Genomic DNA, 24412 nt, shown 5'->3' with positions numbered 1-24412 from the left:
CAAGCAAAAGACGTGTAGTTTTGCCCATGTTTCATACTGGAGGCTTGCATGAAAGTTTAACACTTTCCACTCCAATGACGAGTGCCTTTGGACACCATGAATTTTGTTTTCCTCTCCAATGTCAAGCTTTACTTGACACAATTTTTTGTAGCTCTCACATGCGTCATCTAGAATCTGACTGTACTAAGCATCACTTCTGCATAATACTGCCATCTAGGGAAGCCTGTGTTAATTCAGTGTGTATCAGCTGTGTTGAGAGAAAGGTAGTAATTATTATTTTTGCCAGTGATTCATTTATAAATAATATTGGTGAAATGACAATGGAAACATACAATGAAACGTTTTGTATTGGAATGCTTATGTAAATATACTTGAATGAAATTGCACTTTTAGTTTCAAAGTATATCCTAAGTGTTGGTCAGTGGCCCCATTGTTTCTACAGACTCATGCAACTCTCTGTGGTACGCTTGCCATCCAGGCAGAGGCAATGTAAATAAGAGTACACAGAGAAGCTGTGTGTCTGCATTACAGAGTGCAAACGGTTAACTGATAGAAAGACGACTCAGTTCTTCATAATGTTTGCATAAGAAATGAAAATTAAAGTCAACCACTGAAAGCTCTTACTCGTACTTCCAGCGAAGTTGCTCAAAACAGTTTGATAGGCTTGACCCCACCTGCAGTGAATGGTAATGATCCATAAACATGAGAAACAACAGCATGGTTCAGAGATTTTTACATATGTTCACTGAGTGAGAGGAGGCTACCTACTTTTGGTTTTATGAGATTTTAAAGGTACTGGAATAGAGAAGGAGTTTGATAGAGATAGGGACAAGCATGAAACAATTTATCCTCTTTCTTGAAACAGTTGTAGTGAGGGAGTAAAAAGTATACAATGTAATTAGTAGATCATACAATTCATAATGCAAAGAAAAATAAAAATAAAGATGATCCAAAGGGGTAATGCTGCCGGGATAGAAAACTATACTCATTAACTACACAATTAGAATAAAAAGCTACAATTCATTTAAAAATTTACTGTGATGAAGAAGATTGTAATTTTTTCTAACTGGTAATTAAGATAATCAACAAAGCAAAAGCCACAGTGCAATTATTATAAGAAAACAGTGAATCAAAAGGCAAGGAAAAAAATTACAAGTATTAACAGAAACTGAAATTGAATAATAACTACTCATACCTGAAACTTTGTAATTAGGTATTCATCAGATAATTGACATCTTTAAGTGTCTGCCAGTTCACATCTTCCAGTATTTCCATGAGAATCTCCTGTGAGTCAAATAAGCCTCTGTCTGTGTGCATATATATGTCATACTATGCTATGCTGGCATGATTGTTGCATTAAACAAGTGATCATGATTACTGTTTATTACAAGTTTTTCCAATTATGTAGACAACCTCATCAAACTCACCAACAGTGAGTAGCTGATTTACATGACCTGACCAGACATTGCAAGTTTATATGTGGATATGGTATATACTGTAGTGGCACCACAGTCCAGGACACTATCACCCAGAATGAGTCTGGCTGTAGAATCAGGGAACAATTACTTAAGCATCTCGGCTCAAGTTTGAAGCAAGTGTTAGAATTAATAAAATCACTGGACACTTATGATAGTGCTACAGTAGACTTAGATTCTCCTGACATTTCTGTAGTGAAAAGTAGGGTTGATAACAAACAGGCTGTGTGCCCGGTTCACACATGGCATCATTTCAAATCAGAGCCAGGACAGTGCCATATACAACAACAGCAGTGAGCTAGGCAGACGGCACTCAATGGTAAATCTTGCCCTCAGTACTTGATATCATACAATTGACAGAAATGTTCCTATCATGGAGCAAAGTGTTTCCATTATGGTATGCATGGACATGTGCACTGTTTTTACAAAAGCAAAAGTCTCACAAGCGATCTGTTTCCTATTCAAAGTATCAAGAGCTAGTCATAGTGCAAAGTCATTGTCAGAATAAGTGTTGAAGAAGTTTAGAATGCTTCTCCAACTCAGCAACATGCAAACCAACTTTCTGTCTCTTTACAGGCTGCTAATTACAACATGCACATGCTTTTAGATATAAGAACTTCAATGACAATTTTGAACAGACGTACATATGAACTCACAGGAAAGCCTAAATTTTACAAGTCACAGGCAACACTTTCAGCAAATAATATCCATGATATCCCAGTTCTTGATGTTTGGAGCCTGCAAGTCACTTTTTGCAATGTTACAAAGTTTCATTCATAGTGTTCTGTTCAAATGACAGTTAGAACATCTTTGGTATTGATTCTTTTGATCTTTCTGGGTTAGAAATTCAAGACAATGTGCTTTCTGTGAATTCTTATGTGTCACAGGATAGTGTTTCAAAATTTGTGTGGACTTTAGTAAACTTTTTCAGGATGGCCTAGGCAAAGCAAGTAATTTTGAGGTTCATATTACAATTAAGGAAAATGCACAATCTACTTTTTCAGGATGGCCTAGGCAAAAAAAGTAATTTTGAGGCTCATATTACAATGAAGGAAAATGCACAATTTCATTTTTATAAGGCACAGCCCACCCCCCAGGAAATTACAGATCAAGTGGCACAACAGTTGTTAAACTGGTAAGACAAAGGCATAATCACTCAATAGCAGCTAGTCAGTGGATTAGATTACATTAGATTTACTTTCGTTCCAAATGATCCGTAGTGAGGAGGTCCTCCAAGGTGTAAAACATGTCAGAAAAACAATAATACATGGCAAATATTTACAACTGAAACAAATAAGCTAATGTACCTTCCACAGATCCCAAGTGGAATGATCGTCATTTTTTTTAAATGAACACTATATGAAAGAATCATTTTACAAACACTCATTTATTAAGATTGCATTAATGCACTGAATTTAAAATTTAAAAAAAATATTTATTATGTAATAAACATATAATAGAACTACTACAATACTTATTTACAATGGACACATTACTGCACTGAAATGGTGCAGAAGTTAGATTGTAGATTGTACACACACACACAAAAATCAGTTGGTTCTACTGAGAAATAATCCTCTTGTAGACATCAGGAAACCATCTGGTGAATTAAGATTGTGTACAGATTTGTGTACTGATTTTAATTCAATGTTGAATCCCTAAACAGTGATTGTTTATTTCTGTTACCATGGCCTGATGGATATACTTCTTCAAAATATACTTAGAGAATACCCCATTCTCAAATTTCACTGAGTAAGCACTCACAGAATTTTTGTGTGGTGAATACCCACATGAGATTATTCAAGATTTTACACTTGCCATTCAGTAGTGCCCCCATGAACCATGGACCTTGCCATTGGTGGGGAGGCTTGTGTTCCTCAGCGATGCAGATAGCTGTACCGTAGGTGCAACCACAACGGAGGGGTATCTGTTGAGAGGCCAGGCAAACGTGTGGTTCCTGAAGAGGGGCAGCAGCCTTTTCAGTAGTTGCAGGGGCAACAGTCTGGATGATTGACTGATCTGGCCTTGTAACACTAACCAAAACGGCCTTGCTGTGCTGGTACTGCGAACGGCTGAAAGCAAGGTGAAACTACAGCCGTAATTTTTCCCGAGGGCATGCAGCTTTACTGTATGGTTAAATGATGATGGCGTCCTCTTGGGTAAAATATTCCGGAGGTAAAATAGTCCCCCATTCGGATCTCCAGGAGGGGACTACTCAAGAGGATGTTGTTATCAGGAGAAAGAAAACTGGCGTTCTATGGATCGGAGCATGGAATGTCAGATCCCTTAATCAGGCAGGTAGGTTAGAAAATTTAAAAAGGGAAATGGATAGGTTAAAGTTAGATATAGTGGGAATTAGTGAAGTTCGGTGGCAGGAGGAACAAGACTTTTGGTCAGGTGAATACAGGGTTATAAATACAAAATCAAATAGGGGTAATGCAGGAGTTGGTTTAATAATGAATAACAAAATAGGAGTGCGGGTAAGCTACTACAAACAGCATAGTGAACGCATTATTGTGGCCAAGATAGACACGAAGCCCACACCTACTACAGTAGTACAAGCTTATATGCCAACTAGCTCTGCAGATGACGAAGAAATTGAAGAAATGTATGATGAAATAAAAGAAATTATTCAGATAGTGAAGGGAGACGAAAATTTAATAGTCATGGGTGACTGGAATTCGTCAGTAGGAAAAGGGAGAGAAGGAAACGTAGTAGGTGAATATGGATTGGGGGTAAGAAACGAAAGAGGAAGCCGCCTGGTAGAATTTTGCACAGAGCACAACTTAATCCAAGCTAACACTTGGTTCAAGAATCATAAAAGAAGATTGTATACATGGAAGAATCCTGGAGATACTGACAGGTTTCAGATAGATTATATAATGGTAAGACAGAGATTTAGGAACCAGGTTTTAAATTGTAAGACATTTCCAGGGGCAGATGTGGACTCTGACCACAATCTATTGGTTATAAACTGTAGACTAAAACTGAAGAAACTGCAAAAAGGTGGGAATTTAAGGAGATGGGACCTGGATAAACTGAAAGAACCAGAGGTTGTACAGAGTTTCAGGAGAGCATAAGGGAACAATTGACAAGAATGGGGGAAAGAAATACAGTAGAAGAAGAATGGGTAGCTTTGAGGGATGAAGTAGCGAAGGCAGTAGAGGATCAAGTAGGTAAAAAGACGAGAGCTAGTAGAAATTCTTGGGTAACAGAAGAAATATTGAAATTAATTGATGAAAGGAGAAAATATAAAAATGCAGTAAATGAAGCAGGCAAAAAGGAATACAAACGTCTCAAAAATGAGATCGACAGGAAGTGCAAAATGGCTAAGCAGGGATGGATAGAGGACAAATGTAAGGATGTAGAGGCTTGTCTCACTAGGGGTAAGATAGATACTGCCTACAGGAAAATTAAAGAGACCTCTGGAGAAAGGAGAACCACTTGCATGAATATCAAGAGCTTTGATGGAAACCCAGTTCTAAGCAAAGAAGGGAAAGCAGAAAGGTGGAAGGAGTATATAGAGGGTCTATACGAGGGCAATGTACTTGAGGACAATATGTTGGAAATAGAAGAGGATGTAGATGAAGATGAAATGGGAGATATGATACTGCGTGAAGAGTTTGACAGAGCATTGAAAGACCTGAGTCGAAACAAAGCCCCGGGAGTAGACAACATTCCATTAGAACTACTGACAGCCTTGGGAGAGCCAGTCCTGACAAAACTCTAATATCTGGTGAGCAAGATGTATGAGACAGGCGAAATACCCTCAGACTTCAAGAAGAATATAATAATTCCAATCCCAAAGAAAGCAGGTCTTGACAGATGTGAAAATTACCAAACTATCAGTTTAATAAGTCATAGCTGCAAAATACTAACGCGAATTCTTTACAGACAAATGGAAAAACTGGTAGAAGCCGACCTCGGGGAAGATCAGTTTGGATTCCGTAGAAATATCGTAACACGTGAGGCAATACTGACCCTACGACTTATATTAGAAGAAAGATTAAGGAAAGGCAAACCTACGTTTCTAGCATTTGTAGACTTAGAGAAAGCTTTTGACAATGTTGACTAGAATACTCTCTTTCAAATTCTGAAGGTGGCAGGGGTAAAATACAGGGAGCGAAAAGCTATTTACAATTTGTACAGAAACCAGATGGCAGCTATAAGAGTCGAGGGACATGAAAGGGAAGCAGTGGTTGGGAAGGGAGTGAGACAGGGTTGTAGCCTCTCCCCAATGTTATTCAATCTCTATATTGAGCAAGCAGTGAAGGAATCAAAAGAAAAATTCAGAGTAGGTATTAAAATCCATGGAGAAGAAATAAAAACTTTGAGGTTCGCCGATGACATTGTAATTCTGTCAGAGACAGCAAAGGACTTGGAAGAGCAGTTGGATGGAATGGATAGTGTCTTGAAAGGATATAAGATAAACATCAAAAAAAGCAAACGAGGATAATGGAATGTAGTTGAATTAAGTGAGGTGATGCTGAGGGAATTAGATTAGGAAATGAGACACTTAAAGTAGTAAAGGAGTTTTGCTATTTGGGGAGCAAAATAACTGATGATGGTCGAAGTAGAGAGGATATAAAATGTAGACTGGCAATGGCAAGGAAAGCATTTCTGAAGAAGAGAAATTTGTTAACATCGAGTATAGATTTAAGTGTCAGGAAGTCGTTTCTGAAAGTATTTGTATGGAGCGTAGCTATGTATGGAAGTGAGACATGGACGATAAATATTTTGGACAAGAAGAGAATAGAAGCTTTTGAAATGTGGTGCTACAGAAGAATGCTGAAGATTAGATGGGTAGATCACATAACTAATGAGGAAGTATTGATAGGATTGGGGAGAAGAGAAGTTTGTGGCACAACTTGACTAGAAGAAGGGATCGGTTGGTAGGACATGTTCTGAGGTATCAAGGGATCACCAGTTTAGTATTGGAGTGCAGCATGGAGGGTAAAAATCGTAGAGGGAGACCAAGAGATGAATACACTAAGCAGATTCAGAAGGATGTAGGTTGCAGTAGGTACTGTGAGATGAAGAACCTTGCACAGGATAGAGTAGCTTGGATAGCTGCATCAAACCAGTCTCAGGACTGAAGACCACAACAACAACAACATTCAGTAGTGCTTCAAGACCTGCAATTTTTCAGCACTATCTTCAACAACTGACTGCTACAGTGCCTTTATGCATGAACTGCTTAGATGATATTATGGTTCTGGATCATACTCCCACAGCATATCTTTCTACTCCGGAAGTTTATTTCAAGTTCTCTCTGCTGCTGGTCTCAAGTGCAACAAAGACAAGTTCTTTTGTTCCAGGCTGATATCCAATATTTAAGCCATGTCATCAATGTTCAGGGCATCCACCCTTCACAGTCTCATTCAAGCAAAATTTGTGACCTCCCAGCATCTCGCAACATAAGTGAACTTCAATCTGTACTAGAGAAACTCGTTTACTAGAATTATTTCATTCTGAATACATTGCAGATTACTACCCCACTGCACAAATTACTAAGGAAAACGTCCCATTTTTGTGGTCTCGGAAGTGTCAACTGCTTTTCAGTGACTGAAGGAAGCTATTTTAAGTAATCATTGTTTAATCCATTTTGATCCCATGAGGCCAGACATTCTAGGGTCAACACTTCCTTGTATGAAATTTGTGTGGTATTTTCACAAACAGTTGGATCTATGAACAGACAAACTGCTTTTGCATCAAAGCTCTTGACCAAGGCTCAGTGCAATTATTCTCAGATAGAGAAGGAAGCTCTTGCCATTATGAAATTCCACGAGTATCTTTATGGAAGGAAGCTTTACCTAGAGACAGATCACAAGCCACTGACATCATTATTCAGATCTTCCAAGCCAACACCACCATGCACTATGCAGAAGCTGCAAGGGTGGTCTTTGATTTTGTCAGATTATCAGTATAAAACCATGTATGGACCAAAAACCAAACATTACAGTGCACATACTCTCCCTCATCTACCAGTTAGCACCATTACAGTGTTCAGTGCAGCTGAAGACTCTTGTTTCCATATTGATGTGCAGGACTGTAAAACTGTCAGTGGCGCCCCAATCAATCACCCTCGGATAGCTCAGGTGACGGCTGCAGATCCCAAACTACAAGTTTTGCTGCAGTAAATCCTCACTGGTTGGCCACATTCAGTCAAAGCTGTTTGCAATCCAGTGGTTCAGAGATACTTTGCACTGTCTGTACAACAGAGTGTCCTTTTAATTCACTTGGATAGTGACCATTTGTGTGTGATAGTTCCAGAATCTCTCCAGAAGGAAGTCATTCATCTTTCACAACAAGGTGATTTGGCATAGTGTGTACACAGCAGCTCACCTGACACCACTGTAAGTGGGTGAGGAGGGATTCACAGATTGACTAGCTGACCTCTCCTTGTCATGCATGTGCAGAGCACCAGGCTGCTCCATCTCAAAGATTCTTCAATTGGCCCAAGCTCAGCATCCCTGGGCAGAGACTATACATTGCTGTTGCAGATCAGTTTGGAACAGCCATTCATCAACTGCTGTGAATGCTCACAGCAAATTCCCATTTGTGACATAAATGCTATAAACCACAATGGGAAACACTATCAAAATTCTCACATCAGTTTTTTGTGTTGAAGGTCTCCCATAAGTGATAGTAACAGACAATGGACTCCAATTTACACTGCCAGACTTCAAGCAATTTTGTAATGCCTATGATATTCAACACGTGACAAGTTCACCATTCCACTGGCAATCAAACCACAAAGTAGATCACTTTGTGAGAACTTTTAAGCAGCAAATGGACACACTGTGTGCCTCCCACATCTGCTCCTCATACCATTCCCAGCCATGCTACTGTAAGTTGTCAGCAGAACTGTCACATGGACGTCTACACAGAGCAATGCTGCATCCAATGCAGCAGTCACCCCTTCTTCCGCAGCACACTAAATTTAATGTCAATGATAATGTCTTTTTCTGAACCTTTGCAGAAGCAGACACTGGGAATGCAGTATCATCATTCAAGTCTTGGGAGGTTCTGTTTATCTCTTATAGGGTTCATTTAGGCTGCACAGGCTCTCAGCTCTGCTTCTGTTGGCTTCTTAACCCTGCCACAGATTTCTCAGTTTCAGAGCTGGAGCCCTTGTCTCCCTTAGGTTCTCCACTGCTGGTGCAGGATGGGGGCCACATGGATGCTGATGCCCCTTGGGGCCATAGAGAGACCACAAGGATGTTGATGCCCACTGCTAACAACATTTCAGAGTCAGCAGCCCCTGCATGCCTCTCAGGACCCATCAGTTATCACTGCAATATCATCAATTGCAGAAGATGTGCACCCTATGACTGGTTTCTCAGCTGGTGTTCCCAGTCATTCAAAAGGCGAATGTCAAGGTGCAGGCAGGAGCATGCTATCAGCCACAGTTACGGCTCCTGCCTCCTCAGTGACACCTGTCTCCAGACCAGAGCTCACCCCCTCCCTCTTCTGCTGTTGTATGTGCAAAGCCAGTACATAATTGGATGATGGTGGGAATGTGGTTTCATTTGCTACAGACACTAAGCCAGGGATGTGTCTATTCACCAGAGTTCCAAAGCTGGTTCAGATTTTAAAAGTACTGCTACCAGAGGCAGCTACACAGCAATCCCAGCTATGAACCCATGTTGCCTTATGGACATGCCCTCCTTGGCTGGCACAGGCAGTGCCCCTGTCAAGCTGAATATGAGACTGACACAGGCTATCATCAGCCCCCTTTGTTATCAGAATGATACCTGCATGTACACAGCCCTCTATATCAGTTACTGCAGCATAATAGAGTCAGCTACAAACACTGGCACTCTCTGGAATTGTGCTTTGAATCTGACTGCATTGTATTTGACAACTCATTGAGTTAAGTAGAAACATTCCACGTGGGAAAAATATATCTAAAAAGAAAGATGATGAGACTTACCAAACAAAAGCGCTGGCAGGTCGATAGACACACAAACAAACACAAACATACACACAAAATTCTAGCTTTCGCAAGTTGCCTCATCAGGAAAGAGGGAAGGAGAGGGAAAGACAAAAGGATTTGGGTTTTAAGGGAGAGGGTAAGGAGTCATTCCAATCCCGGGAGCGGAAAGACTTACCTTAGGGGGAAAAAAGGACAGGTATACACTCGCACACACACACATATCCATCCGCATCGCATATACACAGACACAAGCAGACCCTCTCCCTTAAAACCCAAATCCTTTTGTCTTTCCCTCTCCTTCCCTCTTTCCTGACGAGGCAACCGTTGGTTGCGAAAGCTAGAATTTTGTGTGTATGTTTGTGTTTGTTTGTGTGTCTATCGACCTGCCAGCACTTTTGTTTGGTAAGTCTCATCATCTTTCTTGTTAAATATATTTTTCCCACGTGGAATGTTTCCCTCTATTATATATATATATATATATATATATATATATATATATATATATATATATATATATATATATATACACAAAATTCTAGCTTTCGCAACCAACGGCTGCCTCGTCAGGAAAGAGGGAAGGAGAGGGAAAGACAAAAGGATATGGGTTTTAAGGGAGAGGGTAAGGAGTCATTCCAATCTCGGGAGCGGAAAGACTTACCTTAGGGGGAAAAAGGTCAGGTATACACTCGCAAACACACATATCCATCCGCATATACACAGACACAAGCAGACATTTGTAAAGGCAATATATATATATATATATATATATATATATATATATATATATATATATATATATATATATATATATAATAGAGGGAAACATTCCACGTGGGAAAAAAGGACAGGTATACACTTGCACACACACACATATCCATCCACACATACACAGACACAAGCCTTTACAAATGTCTGCTTGTGTCTGTGTATGTGTGGATGTATAAGTGTGTGTGTGCAAGTGTATACCTGTCCTTTTTTCCCCCTAAGGTAAGTCTTTCCGCTCCCGGGATTGGAATGACTCCTTACCCTCTCCCTTAAAACCCATATCCTTTTGTCTTTCCTTCTCCTTCCCTCTTTCCTGACGAGGCAACCGTTGGTTGCAAAAGCAGAATTTTGTGTGTATGTTTGTGTTTGTTTGTGTGTCTATCGACCTGCCAGCGCTTTTGTTTGGTAAGTCTCATCATCTTTCTTTTTAAATATATATATATATATAATAGAGGGAAACATTCCACGTGGGAAAAATATATTTAAAAAGAAAGATGATGAGACTTACCAAACAAAAGCGCTGGCAGGTCGATAGACACACAAACAAACACAAACATACACACAAAATCTAGCTTTCGCAACCAATGGTTGCCTCGTCAGGAAAGAGGGAAGGAGAGGGAAAGACAAAAGGATTTGGGTTTTAAGGGAGAGGGTAAGGAGTCATTCCAATCCCGGGAGCGGAAAGACTTACCATAGGGGGAAAAAAGGACTGGTATACACTCGCACACACACACATATCCAACCTCATATACACAGACACAAGCAGACATTTGTAAAGGCAAAGAGTTTGGGCCTGCTTGTGTCTGTATATGTGTGGATGGATATGTGTGTGTGTGCGAGTGTGTACCCGTCCTTTTTTCCCCCTAAGGTAAGTCTTTCCGCTCCCGGGACTGGAATGACTCCTTACCCTCTCCCTTAAAACCCACATCCTTTCGTCTTTCCCTCTCCTTCCCTCTTTCCTGATGAGGCAACAGTTTGTTGCGAAAGCTTGAATTTTGTGTGTATGTTTGTGTTCGTTTGTGTGTCTGTCGACCTGCCAGCACTTTCATTTGGTAAGTCACATCATCTTTGTTTTTAGATATATATATATATATATATATATATATATATATATATATATATATATATATATATATATATATCTCAAAACAAAGTAGATGTGACTTACCAAATGAAAGTGCTGGCAGGTCGACAGACACACAAACGAACACAAACATACACACAAAATTCAAGCTTTCGCAACAAACTGTTGCCTCATCAGGAAAGAGGGAAGGAGAGGGAAAGACGAAAGGATGTGAGTTTTAAGGGAGAGGGTAAGGAGTCATTCCAGTCCCGGGAGCGGAAAGACTTACCTTAGGGGGAAAAAAGGACGGGTACACACTCGCACACACACACATATCCATCCACACATATACAGACACAAGCAGACATATTTAAAGACAAAGAGTTTGGGCAGAGATGTCAGTCGAGGCAGAAGAGCAGAGGCAAAGATGTTGTTGAATGACAGGTGAAGTACGAGTGGCGGCAACTTGAAATTAGCGGAGATTGAGGCCTGGTGGATAACAGGAAGAGAGGATATATTGAAGAGCAAGTTCCCATCTCCGGAGTTCGGATAGGTTGGTGTTAGTAGGAAGTATCCAGATAACCCGGACGGTGTAACACTGCGCCAAGATGTGCTGGTCGTGCACCAAGGCATGTTTAGCCACAGGGTGATCCTCATTACCAACAAACACTGTCTGCCTGTGTCCATTCATGCGAATGGACAGTTTGTTGCTGGTCATTCCCACATAGAATGCATCACAGTGTAGGCAGGTCAGTTGGTAGATCACGTGGGTGCTTTCACACGTGGCTCTGCCTTTGATTGTGTACACCTTCCGGGTTACAGGACTGGAGTAGGTGGCGGTGGGAGGGTGCATGGGACAGGTTTTACACCGGGGGTGGTTACAAGGGTAGGAGCCAGAGGGTAGGGAAGGTGGTTTGGGGATTTCATAGGGATGAACTAAGAGGTTACGAAGGTTAGGTGGACGGCGGAAAGACACTCTTGGTGGAGTGGGGAGGATTTCATGAAGGATGGATCTCATTTCAGGGCAGGATTTGAGGAAGTCGTATCCCTGCTGGAGAGCCACATTCAGAATCTGATCCAGTCCCGGAAAGTATCCTGTCACAAGTGGGGCACTTTTGTGGTTCTTCTGTGGGAGGTTCTGGGTTTGAGAGGTTGAGGAAGTGGCTCTGGTTATTTGCTTCTGTACCAGGTCGGGAGGGTAGTTGCGGGATGCGAAGGCTGTTGTCAGGTTGTTGGTGTAATGCTTCAGGGATTCCGGACTGGAGCAGATTCGTTTGCCACGAAGACCTAGGCTGTAGGGAAGGGACCGTTTGATGTGGAATGGGTGGCAGCTGTCGTAATGGAGGTACTGTTGCTTGTTGGTGGGTTTGATGTGGACGGACGTGTGAAGCTGGCCATTGGACAGGTGAAGGTCAACATCAAGGAAAGTGGCATGGGATTTGGAGTAGGACCAGGTGAATCTGATGGAACCAAAGGAGTTGAGGTTGGAGAGGAAATTCTAGAGTTCTTCTTCACTGTGAGTCCAGATCATGAAGATGTCATCAATAAATCTGTACCAAACTTTGGGTTGGCAGGCCTGGGTAACCAAGAAGGCTTCCTCTAAGCGACCCATGAATAGGTTGGCGTACGAGGGGGCCATCCTGGTACCCATGGCTGTTCCCTTTAATTGTTGGTATGTCTGGTTTTCAAAAGTGAAGAAGTTGTGGGTCAGGATGAAGCTGGCTAAGGTAATGAGGAAAGAGGTTTTAGGTAGGGTGGCAGGCGATCGGCGTGAAAGGAAGTGCTCCATCGCAGCGAGGCCCTGGACGTGCGGGATATTTGTGTATAAGGAAGTGGCATCAATGGTTACAAGGATGGTTTCTGGGGGTAACGGATTGGGTAAGGATTCCAGGCGTTCGAGAAAGTGGTTGGTGTCTTTGATGAAGGATGGGAGACTGCATGTAATGGGTTGAAGGTGTTGATCCACGTAGGCAGAGATACATTCTGTGGGGGCTTGGTAACCAGCTACAATGGGGCGGCCGGGATGATTGGGTTTGTGAATTTTAGGAAGAAGGTAGAAGGTAGGGGTGCGGGGTGTCGGTGGGGTCAGGAGGTTGACGGAGTCAGGTGAAAGGTTTTGTAGGGGGCCTAAGGTTCTGAGGATTCCTTGAAGCTCTGCCTGGACATCAGGAATGGGATTACCTTGGCAAACTTTGTATGTGGTGTTGTCTGAAAGCTGACGCAGTCCCTCAGCCACATACTCCCGACGATCAAGTACCACGGTCGTGGAACCCTTGTCCGCCGGAAGAATGACGATGGACCGGTCAGCCTTCAGATCACGGATAGCCTGGGCTTCAGCAGTGGTGATGTTGGGAGTAGGATTAAGGTTTTTTAAGAAGGATTGAGAGGCAAGGCTGGAAGTCAGAAATTCCTGGAAGGTTTGGAGAGGGTGATTTTGAGGAAGAGGAGGTGGGTCCCGCTGTGACGGAGGACGGAACTGTTCCAGGCAGGGTTCAATTTGGATAGTGTCTTGGGGAGTTGGATCATTAGGGGTAGGATTAGGATCATTTTTCTTCGTGGCAAAGTGATACTTCCAGCAGAGAGTACGAGTGTAGGACAGTAAATCTTTGACGAGGGCTGTTTGGTTGAATCTGGGAGTGGGGCTGAAGGTGAGGCCTTTGGATAGGACAGAGGTTTCGGATTGGGAGAGAGGTTTGGAGGAAAGGTTAACTACTGAATTAGGGTGTTGTGGTGCCAGATTGTGTTGATCGGAATTTTGAGGTTTTGGAGGGAGTGGAGCTGGAAGTGGGAGATTGAGTAGATGGGAGAGACTGGGTTTGTGTGCAATGAGAGGTGGTTGAGGTTTGCTGGAAAGGTTGTGAAGGGTGAGTGAGTTGCCTTTCCGGAGGTGGGAAACCAGGAGATTGGATAGTTTTTTGAGGTGAAGGGTGGCATGCTCTCCTAATTGGCGGTTGGCCTGTAGGAGGATGCTCTGAATAGCCGGTGTGGATGTGGGAGAGGAAAGATTGAGGACTTTTATTAAGGATAGGAGTTGACGGGTGTGTTTGTTGGCTGAGTTGATGTGTAGGTGAAGGATTAGGTGGGTGAGGGCAATGGATTGTTCAGTTTGGAACTGGTATAGGGACTGATGGAAAGAAGGGTTGCAGTCAGAGATGGGAACTTTAAGTGTGAGGCCTTTGGGGGTTATGCCAAATGTCAGACAAGCCTGAGAAAATAAAATATGTGAGCGTAATCTGGCTAGGGTGAAGGCATGTTTGCGGAGGGAATGTAAATAAAACTTAATGGGGTCGTTGTGGGGGTGTTGTGAGGGTGACATGGTATTAGAAGGTGGAAAGTTTAACATGAGGTTGAAATGAAAAATATATATATATATATATATATATATATATAATAGAGGGAAACGTTCCACGTGGGAAAAATATATTTAAAAAGAAAGATGATGAGACTTACCAAACAAAAGCGCTGGCAGGTCGATAGACACACAGACAAACACAAACATACACACAAAATCTAGCTTTCGCAACCAATGGTTGCCTCGTCAGGAAAGAGGGAAGGAGAGGGAAAGACAAAAGGATTTGGGTTTTAAGGGAGAGGGTAAGGAGTCATTCCAATCCCGGGAGCGGAAAGACTTACCTTAGGGGGAAAAAAGGACAGGTATACACTCGCACACACACACATATCCATCCTCATATACACAGACACAAGCAGACATTTGTAAAGGCAAAGAGTTTGGGCAGAGATGTCAGTCGGGGCGGATGTACAAAGGCAAAGATGATGTTGAAAGACAGGTGAGGTACGAGCGGCGGCAAATTGAAATTAGAAATTAGCGGAGATTGAGGCCTGGCGGATAGCGGGAAGAGAGGATATGCTGAAGGGCAAGTTCCCATCTCCGGAGTTCTGACAGGTTGGTGTTAGTGGGAAGTATCCAGATAACCCGGACGGTGTAACACTGTGCCAAGATGTGCTGGCCGTGCACCAAGGCATGTTTAGCCACAGGGTGATCCTCATTACCAACAATATATATATATATATATATATATATATATATATATATATATAAATCTAAAAACACTCGTACTCTCTGCTGGAAGTATCATTTTGCCACGAAGAAGAATGATCGCCTGGAATTCTTATCCTACCCCTAATGATTGCCTGGAATCCTTACCCAATCCGTTACTCCCAGAAACCATCCTTGTAACCATTGATGCCACTTCCTTATACACAAATATCCCACACGTCCAGGGCCTCGCTGCGATGGAGCACTTCCTTTCACGCCGATCACCTGCCACCCTACCTAAAACCTCTTTCCTCATTACCTTAGCCAGCTCCATCCTGACCCACAACTTCTTCACTTTTGAAGACCAGACATACCAACAATTAAAGGGAACAGCCATGGGTACCAGGATGGCCCCTTCGTACGCCAATCTATTCATGGGTCACTTAGAGGAACACTTCTTGGTTACCCAGGCCTGCCAACCCAAAGTTTGGTACAGATTTATTGATGACATCTTCATGATCTGGACTCACAGTGAAGAAGAACTCCAGAAATTCCTCTCCGACCTCAACTCCTTTGGTTCCATCAGATTCACCTGGTCCTACTCCAAATCCCATGCCACTTTCCTTGATGTTGATCTCCACCTGTCCAATGGCCAGCTTCACACGTCCGTCCACATCAAACCCACCACAAGCAACAGTACCTCCATTATGACAGCTGCCACCCATTCCACATCAAACGATCCCTTCCCTACAGCCTAGGTCTTCGTGGCAAACGAATCTGCTCCAGTCCAGAATCCCTGAACCATTACACCAACAACCTGACAACAGCTTTCGCATCCCGCAACTACCCTCCCGACCTGGTACAAAAGCAAATAACCAGAGCCACTTCCTCATACTCTCAAACCCAGAACCTCCCACAGAAGAACCACAAAAGTGCCCCACTTGTGACAGGATACTTTCCGGTACTGGATCAGACTTTGAATGTGGCTCTCCAGCAGGGATACGACTTCCTCAAATCCGGCCCTGAAATGAGATCCATCCTTCATGAAATCCTCCCCACTCCACCAAGAGTGTCTTTCCGCCGTCCACCTAACCTTCGTAACCTCGTAGTTCATCCCTATGAAATCCCCAGACTACCTTCCCTACCCTCTGGCTCCTACCCTTGTAACCGCCCCCGGTGTAAAACCTGTCCCATGCACCTTCCCACCACCACCTACTCCAGTCCTGTAACCCGGAAGGTGTACACGATCAAAGGCAGAGCCACGTGTGAAAGCACCCACGTGATCTACCAACTGACCTGCCTACGCTGTGATGCATTCTATGTGGGAATGACCAGCAACAAACTGTCCATTCGCATGAATGGACACAGGCAGACAGTGTTTGTTGGTAATGAGGATCACCCTGTGGCTAAACATGCCTTGGTGCACGGCCAGCACATCTTGGCACAGTGTTACACCATCCGGGTCGTCTTGATACTTCCCACTAACACCAACCTATCCGAACTCCGAAGATGGGAACTTGCTCTTCAATATATCCTCTCTTCCTGTTATCCACCAGGCCTCAATCTCCGCTAATTTCAAGTTGCCGCCACTCATACCTCACCTGTCATTCAACAACATCTTTGCCTCTGCACTTCCACCTCGACTGACATCTCTGCCCAAACTCTTTGCCTCTGTATATGTCTGCTTGTGTCTGTATATGTGTGGATGGATATGTGTGTGTGTGCGAGTGTATACCCGTCCTTTTTTCCCCCTAAGGTAAGTCTTTCCGCTCCCGGGATTGGAATGACTCCTTACCCTCTCCCTTAAAACCCAAATCCTTTCATCTTTCCCTCTCCTTCCCTCTTTCCTGATGAGGCAACCATTGGTTGCAAAAGCTAGAATTTTGTGTGTATGTTTGTGTTTGTTTGTGTGTGTATCGATGTGCCAGCGCTTTCGTTTGGTAAGTCAAATCATCTTTGTTTTTAGATATCTTTTTTCCCACATGGAATGTTTCCTTCTATTGATGTGTCTCTTATTTCTACTTTCTGACTTTAAAACCCATGCATCCCTAAAGGATCTGACAGAGTTGAAAACAGAACAGGAAAAGAAGAGTACTGCCACTAGGTAGGAGTCATGAGAGAGATGTAGGTCAACAGCTACAGGAAATATTAGGCACAGAGAGAGTACCAGATCACAAGTTTTGTGTAACCAAGTGCTCATATTAGACAAGTAACAGAAAATGTAGGACCAATAAGAAATAATGTCAACAAAAGAGCTCAGTTGTTGGTAGTTATCAGATCTGGTAACGGCCTGGTTAAAAATGAAAAATACAGTATTAAGGGTGGATTGGATAAAACAGGAGCAGCTATTGAACACACAAGTGTGGAGTTTGTGGAGGTTCTGTGGTGCCACGAAAAGCTCTGGGTTAACTCGGCTGTAAAGTGAATAACAGACATGGAAAGGCTCCTTCAGAAGGATGCAAAATCTCATATTGATGCTGTTCCAGTAGCTGCTACGTGAAGACAGGGATACACTTCTCATGGCCTTCACCTGAACAGGAGGAGAAAGGAGAAGTTAGCAGATCTATTAGCACAAAGTATATGCACCTTCCCTCCAGGGATTCCCATTTGAGTTCCCGAAGAATCTCCATGTTAGGTTTGGGTATTGTTCAAACTTACTGGTAACAAATCTAGCAGCCCACTTCTAAATTGCTTCAATGTTCTCCTTTAATCCAATTACATGTGGATTACAAACACTCAAACAGTACTCAAGAATAGGTTGCAACAGTGGCTTATAACACGTGGTCTCCTTTACAGATAAACCATGCTTTCCAAAATTTTCCCAGTAAACCGAAGATGACGTTTTGCGCATCCTACCATAATCTTCACATGCTCATTCAATTTCAAATTGCTTTGCAGTGTTATGCCCAGATATCTAAATGACATGACTGTGCCAAGGAAGACACCACTAACAATATATCAGAGAAATATGGAATCTAACTGTTGCCCTCTGTCCACAGTTCACAGTATATCACGTGAGAAAAGAGCAAGTTGAGTTTCATATGCATGATGTTTTCCAAAACCATGCTGATTCGTGTACATTTGACCCCTCCCTCTGTACTGAGCCTGCACCACAGGCAGCAGAGATGGCAGCCAGCTTGCTGCTTCCAGTGCATCTCCTCTCCAGTTCATCAGTGTTGTTTCCTGAGCTGGTGCCCTTTGTTGTGGACCCTGGCATTGAGATGGTCTCCCTTCCATCACCAGTCCTGTCTACCATGTGCCCAGGATAGCAGCCCCAATTCCTTTTGTCCACACACACTGGTTCATCTTTGGCCACTACCACAGACACAATGGACATCTCAGTGGTTGCAGCTGCATGGACAGTGATGCCTGATCCTTCCCATCCAGCAAGGGAGCACAAGTGGAGTAAACTGGTGGTACTACAGCTTCCACAAGGGTAAGATGGGTCACTGTGGCAAGTGAAGTGAGCGCCAGTATTCAAACAACAAATCACAAAATTACGGATGCAACTGTAGGGGCAGCTCAATTACTGACACAAGTCACCCAGTCTGACATGCATGCACAATGTGAGACCAGCAGTGCCTGCCAGGAATTTATGTGTGCATATGATGACCTTGGAGACCTCAGCTGCCAAATGTATTCCAGTTGTATAATTACTCCCTGTTTATGCATATTTTTGTTGTCACTCTGTGACCCAATAAACCTTATTTATTTAAGACTGTCTGTTTCCTTGTGTTTCTAGTTAGAACAGTAAAACGCAAGTTGAGATAGATAATAGCAATAACACTGAATTATTACAAAAAAATGTTCTGGGAGCAACTAAATTTTATTATTATCTTTATGAAATCTTTTTTGACAGAAGCCTGGCATTTTGTAAGATATATCACTGTGTCGTGTATCACTGTAACCTAACTGAACTAAATGGGTCTAGAAAACTTCCAAGTCAACATTAATGTACATTTTCATTTTTTAATGTATGTTGTGTATGTACTGATGTATATGTTATACTGACTTATCCCATATCAATTGTACATGCAACAAATAAATAATGAAATTAAGTTGATGATAATCTATTTGTGGCTTTTCAATAGATGTAATTATTCCAATTAAAAAACTATTTGTTATTCTACAATTGTAAAATTCAGCTAATGTAACACTGATGAATTTACTAATAAGATGCAACTTGTAGCCTAAACAAAGACAAACCAATCAAGAAGTTGTATTCACATATTTTTACTCCCTGTTGTTCTAGGGAACTATATTCTTGGTAATTCTGCTGAATCAGATAAAGCACTGATTCAGATAAAAAAGAATTGACTGAATTATTCATGATATTAAGGGAATGTGAAAAAGGAGGGAAAAGACATATTCAAAACAACTGTTAGGTTTGGCAAATTACACAAACTGATCAAATTACAGAAAACCATAAAAAGATACCTAAGGTTTCACAGATTGGGATAAAAAAAGGGCAAGAGGCCAGTAAAAGTTGTCTGACAGTTCATGAATAAAATAATGTAAAACACAACACCCAGTTAACATAAAACAGGTTCTTCTTATATCTGAGTATAAATACGATATCATAATTGTGTACCTCATTTCTTGGGAAGTCTGCCGTCAACATCAGTGGTGTCTGTCCATTCTTGTCTTGGCAGTCAACAGGCAACCAGCCCCCTTGTAGGATGTATTCCACCATTTTTGGATATGAAAACTGAGCTGCATGATGAAGCACAGTTCTGCCTCGGATATCCAGTATATCCATTGGAATTCCTGACTGCTGGAGGAATTGGAATGTCTCCACTGACTCAGTGCGAGCAGAAAGGTGCAGTGCTGTCTCACCCAGTGCGGTTCTGGCCAAGAGATTGGCACCAGCTGAGACCAGATACTGCACAGCCTAAGTAACAAGAATTATGCTGAAGAGTGTTATTACAACAACTGGGAATAATTCTAAAAGATGTTCTCATAATTGTCTGAATAAAGCCAGAAATATTATGTATTGTGGAAGATGAAATGTAACAAGGTAAAATCACTCCATATGCTATTGTTCTCAACCTGTCAAATAACTATTTTTTTCTCTTTTGTGTCACTGCATTTGTACACAACACACATATAGTGTGCACTCAAAACTGCTAAATTTTTATTTACATGATATTTTACACAAATTTATTGTTTTTGTCACAGCATTTAATCTGATGATTGCAACACCTCTGTTAGTTTTTACTGAAAACGTGTTAGTGTAAAGAAATCAGTAATAATCATTATAACAGTGTGTTGTATGAAAATTTATGTGAGCTGATCAGAAGTTCTGAGAGAATTGACACTACTCATTAGAAAATTCTCAACCAGTCTTTCTGGTAACTTCTTTCAGTCTGCCAAAAACTAATTAACTTGAGAGATAAAAAATCTACTCACCAACCAGTGGCAGGGGAACACACACACACACACACACACACACACACACACAAGAGGATTTAACTTTTACAAGCTTTCAGAGCCAGTGGCCCATTCTTATGGCAGAAGAGTTGGAGGGGAAGGAATATGGGTGAAGGAAAAGGACTGTAGAGGCTTAGGGAGAGGGGTACAGTTCAGAAAAGTCACCCAGAACCCTGGGTCAGGGGAGACTTAACAGATGGGATGAGAAGGAACTTTTCATCCCATCTGGTAAGTCTCCCCTAACACAGGGTTCAGGGTGACTTTTCTGAACTATACTCCTTTCCTAAAGCTCTCTAGTCCTTTTCCTTCACCCCTCTTCCTTACCCTTCAACTCTTCCGCCACGAGAAGGAGCCACTGGCTACAAAAACTTGCAAAAGTCAAATCCATTTGTGTGTGTGTTCCTTGTTGCTGCTTCATGAGTAGATTTCTCAAGTATCCATCTAAATTATATTATCAATAATCGATTATTATTGTTGTTATAATTAACTTGACAGATGAAACTTCCTGGCAGATTAAAACTGTGTGCCCGACCGAAACTCGAAATCGGGACCTTTGCCTTTCGCGGGCAAGTGCTCTACCATCTGAGCTACCGAAGCACGACTCACGCCCGGTACTCACAGCTTTACTTCTGCCAGTACCTTGTCTCCTACCTTCCAAACTTTACAGAAGCTCTCCTGCGAACCTTGCAGAACTAGCACTCCTGAAAGAAAGGATATTGCGGAGACATGGCTTAGCCACAGCCTGGGAGATGTTTCCAGAATGAGATTTTCACTCTGCAGCGGAGTGTGCGCTGATATGAAACTTCCTGGCAGATTAAAACTGTGTGCCTGACCGAGACTCGAACTCGGGACCTTTGCCTTTCACGGGTGAAAGGCAAAGGTCCCGAGTTTGAGTCTCGGTCGGGCACACAGTTTTAATCTGCCAGGAAGTTTCATATCAGCGCACACTCCGCTGCAGAGTGAAAATCTCATTCTGGAACTTGAGAGATATTTGTAATTAAAGAACAGCCACACCATTTATTTTTGCTCACTGAGCCCTTATGCTTAGTTCCAGTATTTGAAATTATTCTGTCATATACATTATACTGTCATTATAAATGGCAGTCTGGCTTCAACTACCAGAGACTGTGGTCATGTGTATGTGAGTTGCATTTGCGTGAGTGCTGTACATTTTTGGTGAAAGTCTTTTTGGCTGAAAGCTCACTTTCTGACAGTCTTTTTGTTGTGCCTATCTGTGGCTTAGCATCTCCACTATATGGTGAGTAGCAAGTACCCTCTTCATAATATTGTGACATTTATACTTTTTTTCCTATTTTCCCTGAACTAGACAACACTCTTCATTATTCAGTTAAGCTCTTCATTAATAAGCACCATAAATTAACAAAATTTTAATCATGGCAACTTTGATTGAAAGTATCTAATCCACTGCCTAGGCATACAGTGTGCTAGTGATATAGCTCTGTGAATTTTTATACGTTTCTAACGAGCTATCTTTTAGTTAAACCAAAATATTGTTGGGATTTCTAGATCATCCACTTCATTAAATTTTGGCACTTCAGTTTTATAAACTATAATATAATTATCAAGATTATAAAATATTATTACATCAGTCTTTATATACCAACCCAACCCCAAATATTCTCAATTTACCTCCAGCATTCGTACAGTCAACATCTCTGTGTAATGAAGTGCACACACAGAAGTCAACTGGTTAACATCTCTGGATTGCTACTACTGAAAGTTGGCTACTGTAATTCAGCTGGTGAACAGCTAGGTGTAGTTGTCCAATCTTGTGAGAAAAAAGTTCATGATTACCAATCACCAAATAAATGTTTGTCAAACATCTTTATATACTTCTTTGGTTATTAAAAGTATGAACTGTGTCAGTCAGTCTGTACTTTCTTGATGTGTGGAATGTTTTCAGTTGTTCAGTTTAAGAACTTGTGTATAATTGACTGTTGTCTGCAGAATTGTGGTCTCTGGAAAATTGACATTTACAAAATTTGTTGCCACTGATAATAATCATGAAGTATTTGTGCAAGTCCGGTGTTTGTTAAATGCAAACAGAAGTATAAGGTAAACTGGTCATCACTCAAACATTGTTTAATAGGAATTAATGTTCCAATGAGACAATTTTAAATCCATGGTGCTGCGTTCATCATTGACCTGTAGGATTACCAGTAAAAGTAATTTCAGATTGTGTGATTATGATTCTGTGTTCTACCAAGAAACATTTATCTACACCAGGATTAGTGCAGTTACAGACCAACAGATAAGTGAAATTTGAGTTTCCACAATCACAAATCTCCTTTTTAGAGATATTTGAGAGGTAATTAAAAGTTGACCCAAATGATGAAGAGATAGTTGTTGCCTTACTTGCTGTATCACTTTGCTTATTAAACTGAAGAAGAGTAGCATGATTTACACATATTCAGAAATGTACAGCACTGAATTAAAGAAAAAACTTAATATAGCCTACTATTTACAGAAGTAAAAAAATTTACACATTAATTGAGTGAATTCATTGCCAGGAAGAAGGAAACTAAAACAACAGACATGTGAGGAATAACTTGGACACAACAATTTACATTGTATGGATCAAGTCACATGTCTACTGCAAGCATCAAAAATTATATAATACTGTGTCTAGTAACTAGCATTTAGCAAATTATAATTATATACATCAATGTTCTAGGCCTATCCCATATTGAATTATAATTTTGCTTTCAGTATATATTTCCAAATGTTTAGAGAGTGTGCATTTTCGTTTGCTTGTGTAAGCTACTTCTAATTTTGTGCAATGTATTACATTGTAATTTGCCTTATCCTATAGTACACATAAGCAGGGATTTTGGGGAGCAGATTACGAGAGCAGCACCCAAGGCAGCCAGCAGTATGATGGCAGTCCCAACAAATGAAAAGGAAGTTTTAAAAGTGATTAAAAGTCTGAAGTCCAAAATGTCAGCTGGAGTAGATGAGGTGCCAATAATACTAATAAAGAAAACAGCTAATCAAATAGTGAAACCACTGTCACACATAGCAAACTTGTCAATGGCTGAGTGTGTGTTTCCACAGAAACTGAAAATTTCTAAAGTCATTCCCCTGTTGAAAAAGGATGACAAGCTTAAAATAGAAAACTACAGACCTGTCTCACTTCTCTCAACTTTCTCCAAGGTTTTATAGATACTAATGAAATATAGAGTCCCACATTATCTTAATATCCACAATCTGGTAAACAGTAAACAGCATGGATTTCGAGCTGGGAGAAGTACCGAAACAGCTGTACTGCAATACACAAAAGAAATAATCAGTAAATTTGAAGAAGGAAAGAGTTAAGTCAGGATAAATCTAGATCTGTCAAAAGCCTTTGACACTGTTGTTGTGACTCGCCGATCATTCAAAGTGCCGCCGTGCAATTACGCGCGTCCTCTACATGCGGAGCTGTCTGCCAGCCATGCAGCAGCTGTGCCACCTAAGCGGCCAGCCAGCCAGTGGCCGCTAGACTTGGAGTCAGTGCTCATTCGAATGTTACCGTGTTCACATGTATTGCTTATCAACTTGCTCTGTGACTTATATGTGTTGTGTAGTTCTGAAATATATGTGTTCAACTTGACGTTATAACAACTGTTGACCACAGCACACTTTTGGAAAAGCTTGAAGCTATAGGTATCAGAGGATCGGTAAAAATGTGGTTTGAGTCATATCTGGAAAAGAGGATGCAGGTGGTTGAAATTACAGCACCA

At 41.5% G+C, this 24412-nt stretch overlaps 1 protein-coding gene across 2 annotated transcripts in view; it reads right to left on the bottom strand.

Annotated features, from left to right (window-relative positions):
* Positions 1–24412, bottom strand: part of LOC126094910 (serine/threonine-protein phosphatase 6 regulatory ankyrin repeat subunit C-like) — a 314292-nt gene that overhangs the window by 251500 nt on the left and 38380 nt on the right. For both annotated transcript variants that reach the window (XM_049909562.1, XM_049909553.1), the window contains exon 4: positions 19831–20130. In XM_049909562.1, coding sequence (XP_049765519.1) covers positions 19831–20130 — 300 coding nt within the window. The remainder of the gene's footprint in view (positions 1–19830; positions 20131–24412) is intronic.

Source organism: Schistocerca cancellata, chromosome 1 (genome assembly GCF_023864275.1).
Source record: "Schistocerca cancellata isolate TAMUIC-IGC-003103 chromosome 1, iqSchCanc2.1, whole genome shotgun sequence".
Classification (NCBI taxonomy): domain Eukaryota; kingdom Metazoa; phylum Arthropoda; class Insecta; order Orthoptera; family Acrididae; genus Schistocerca; species Schistocerca cancellata.
Note: the sequence above shows the minus strand (reverse complement) of the source record. Positions and strands in the feature narration are given on the sequence as shown.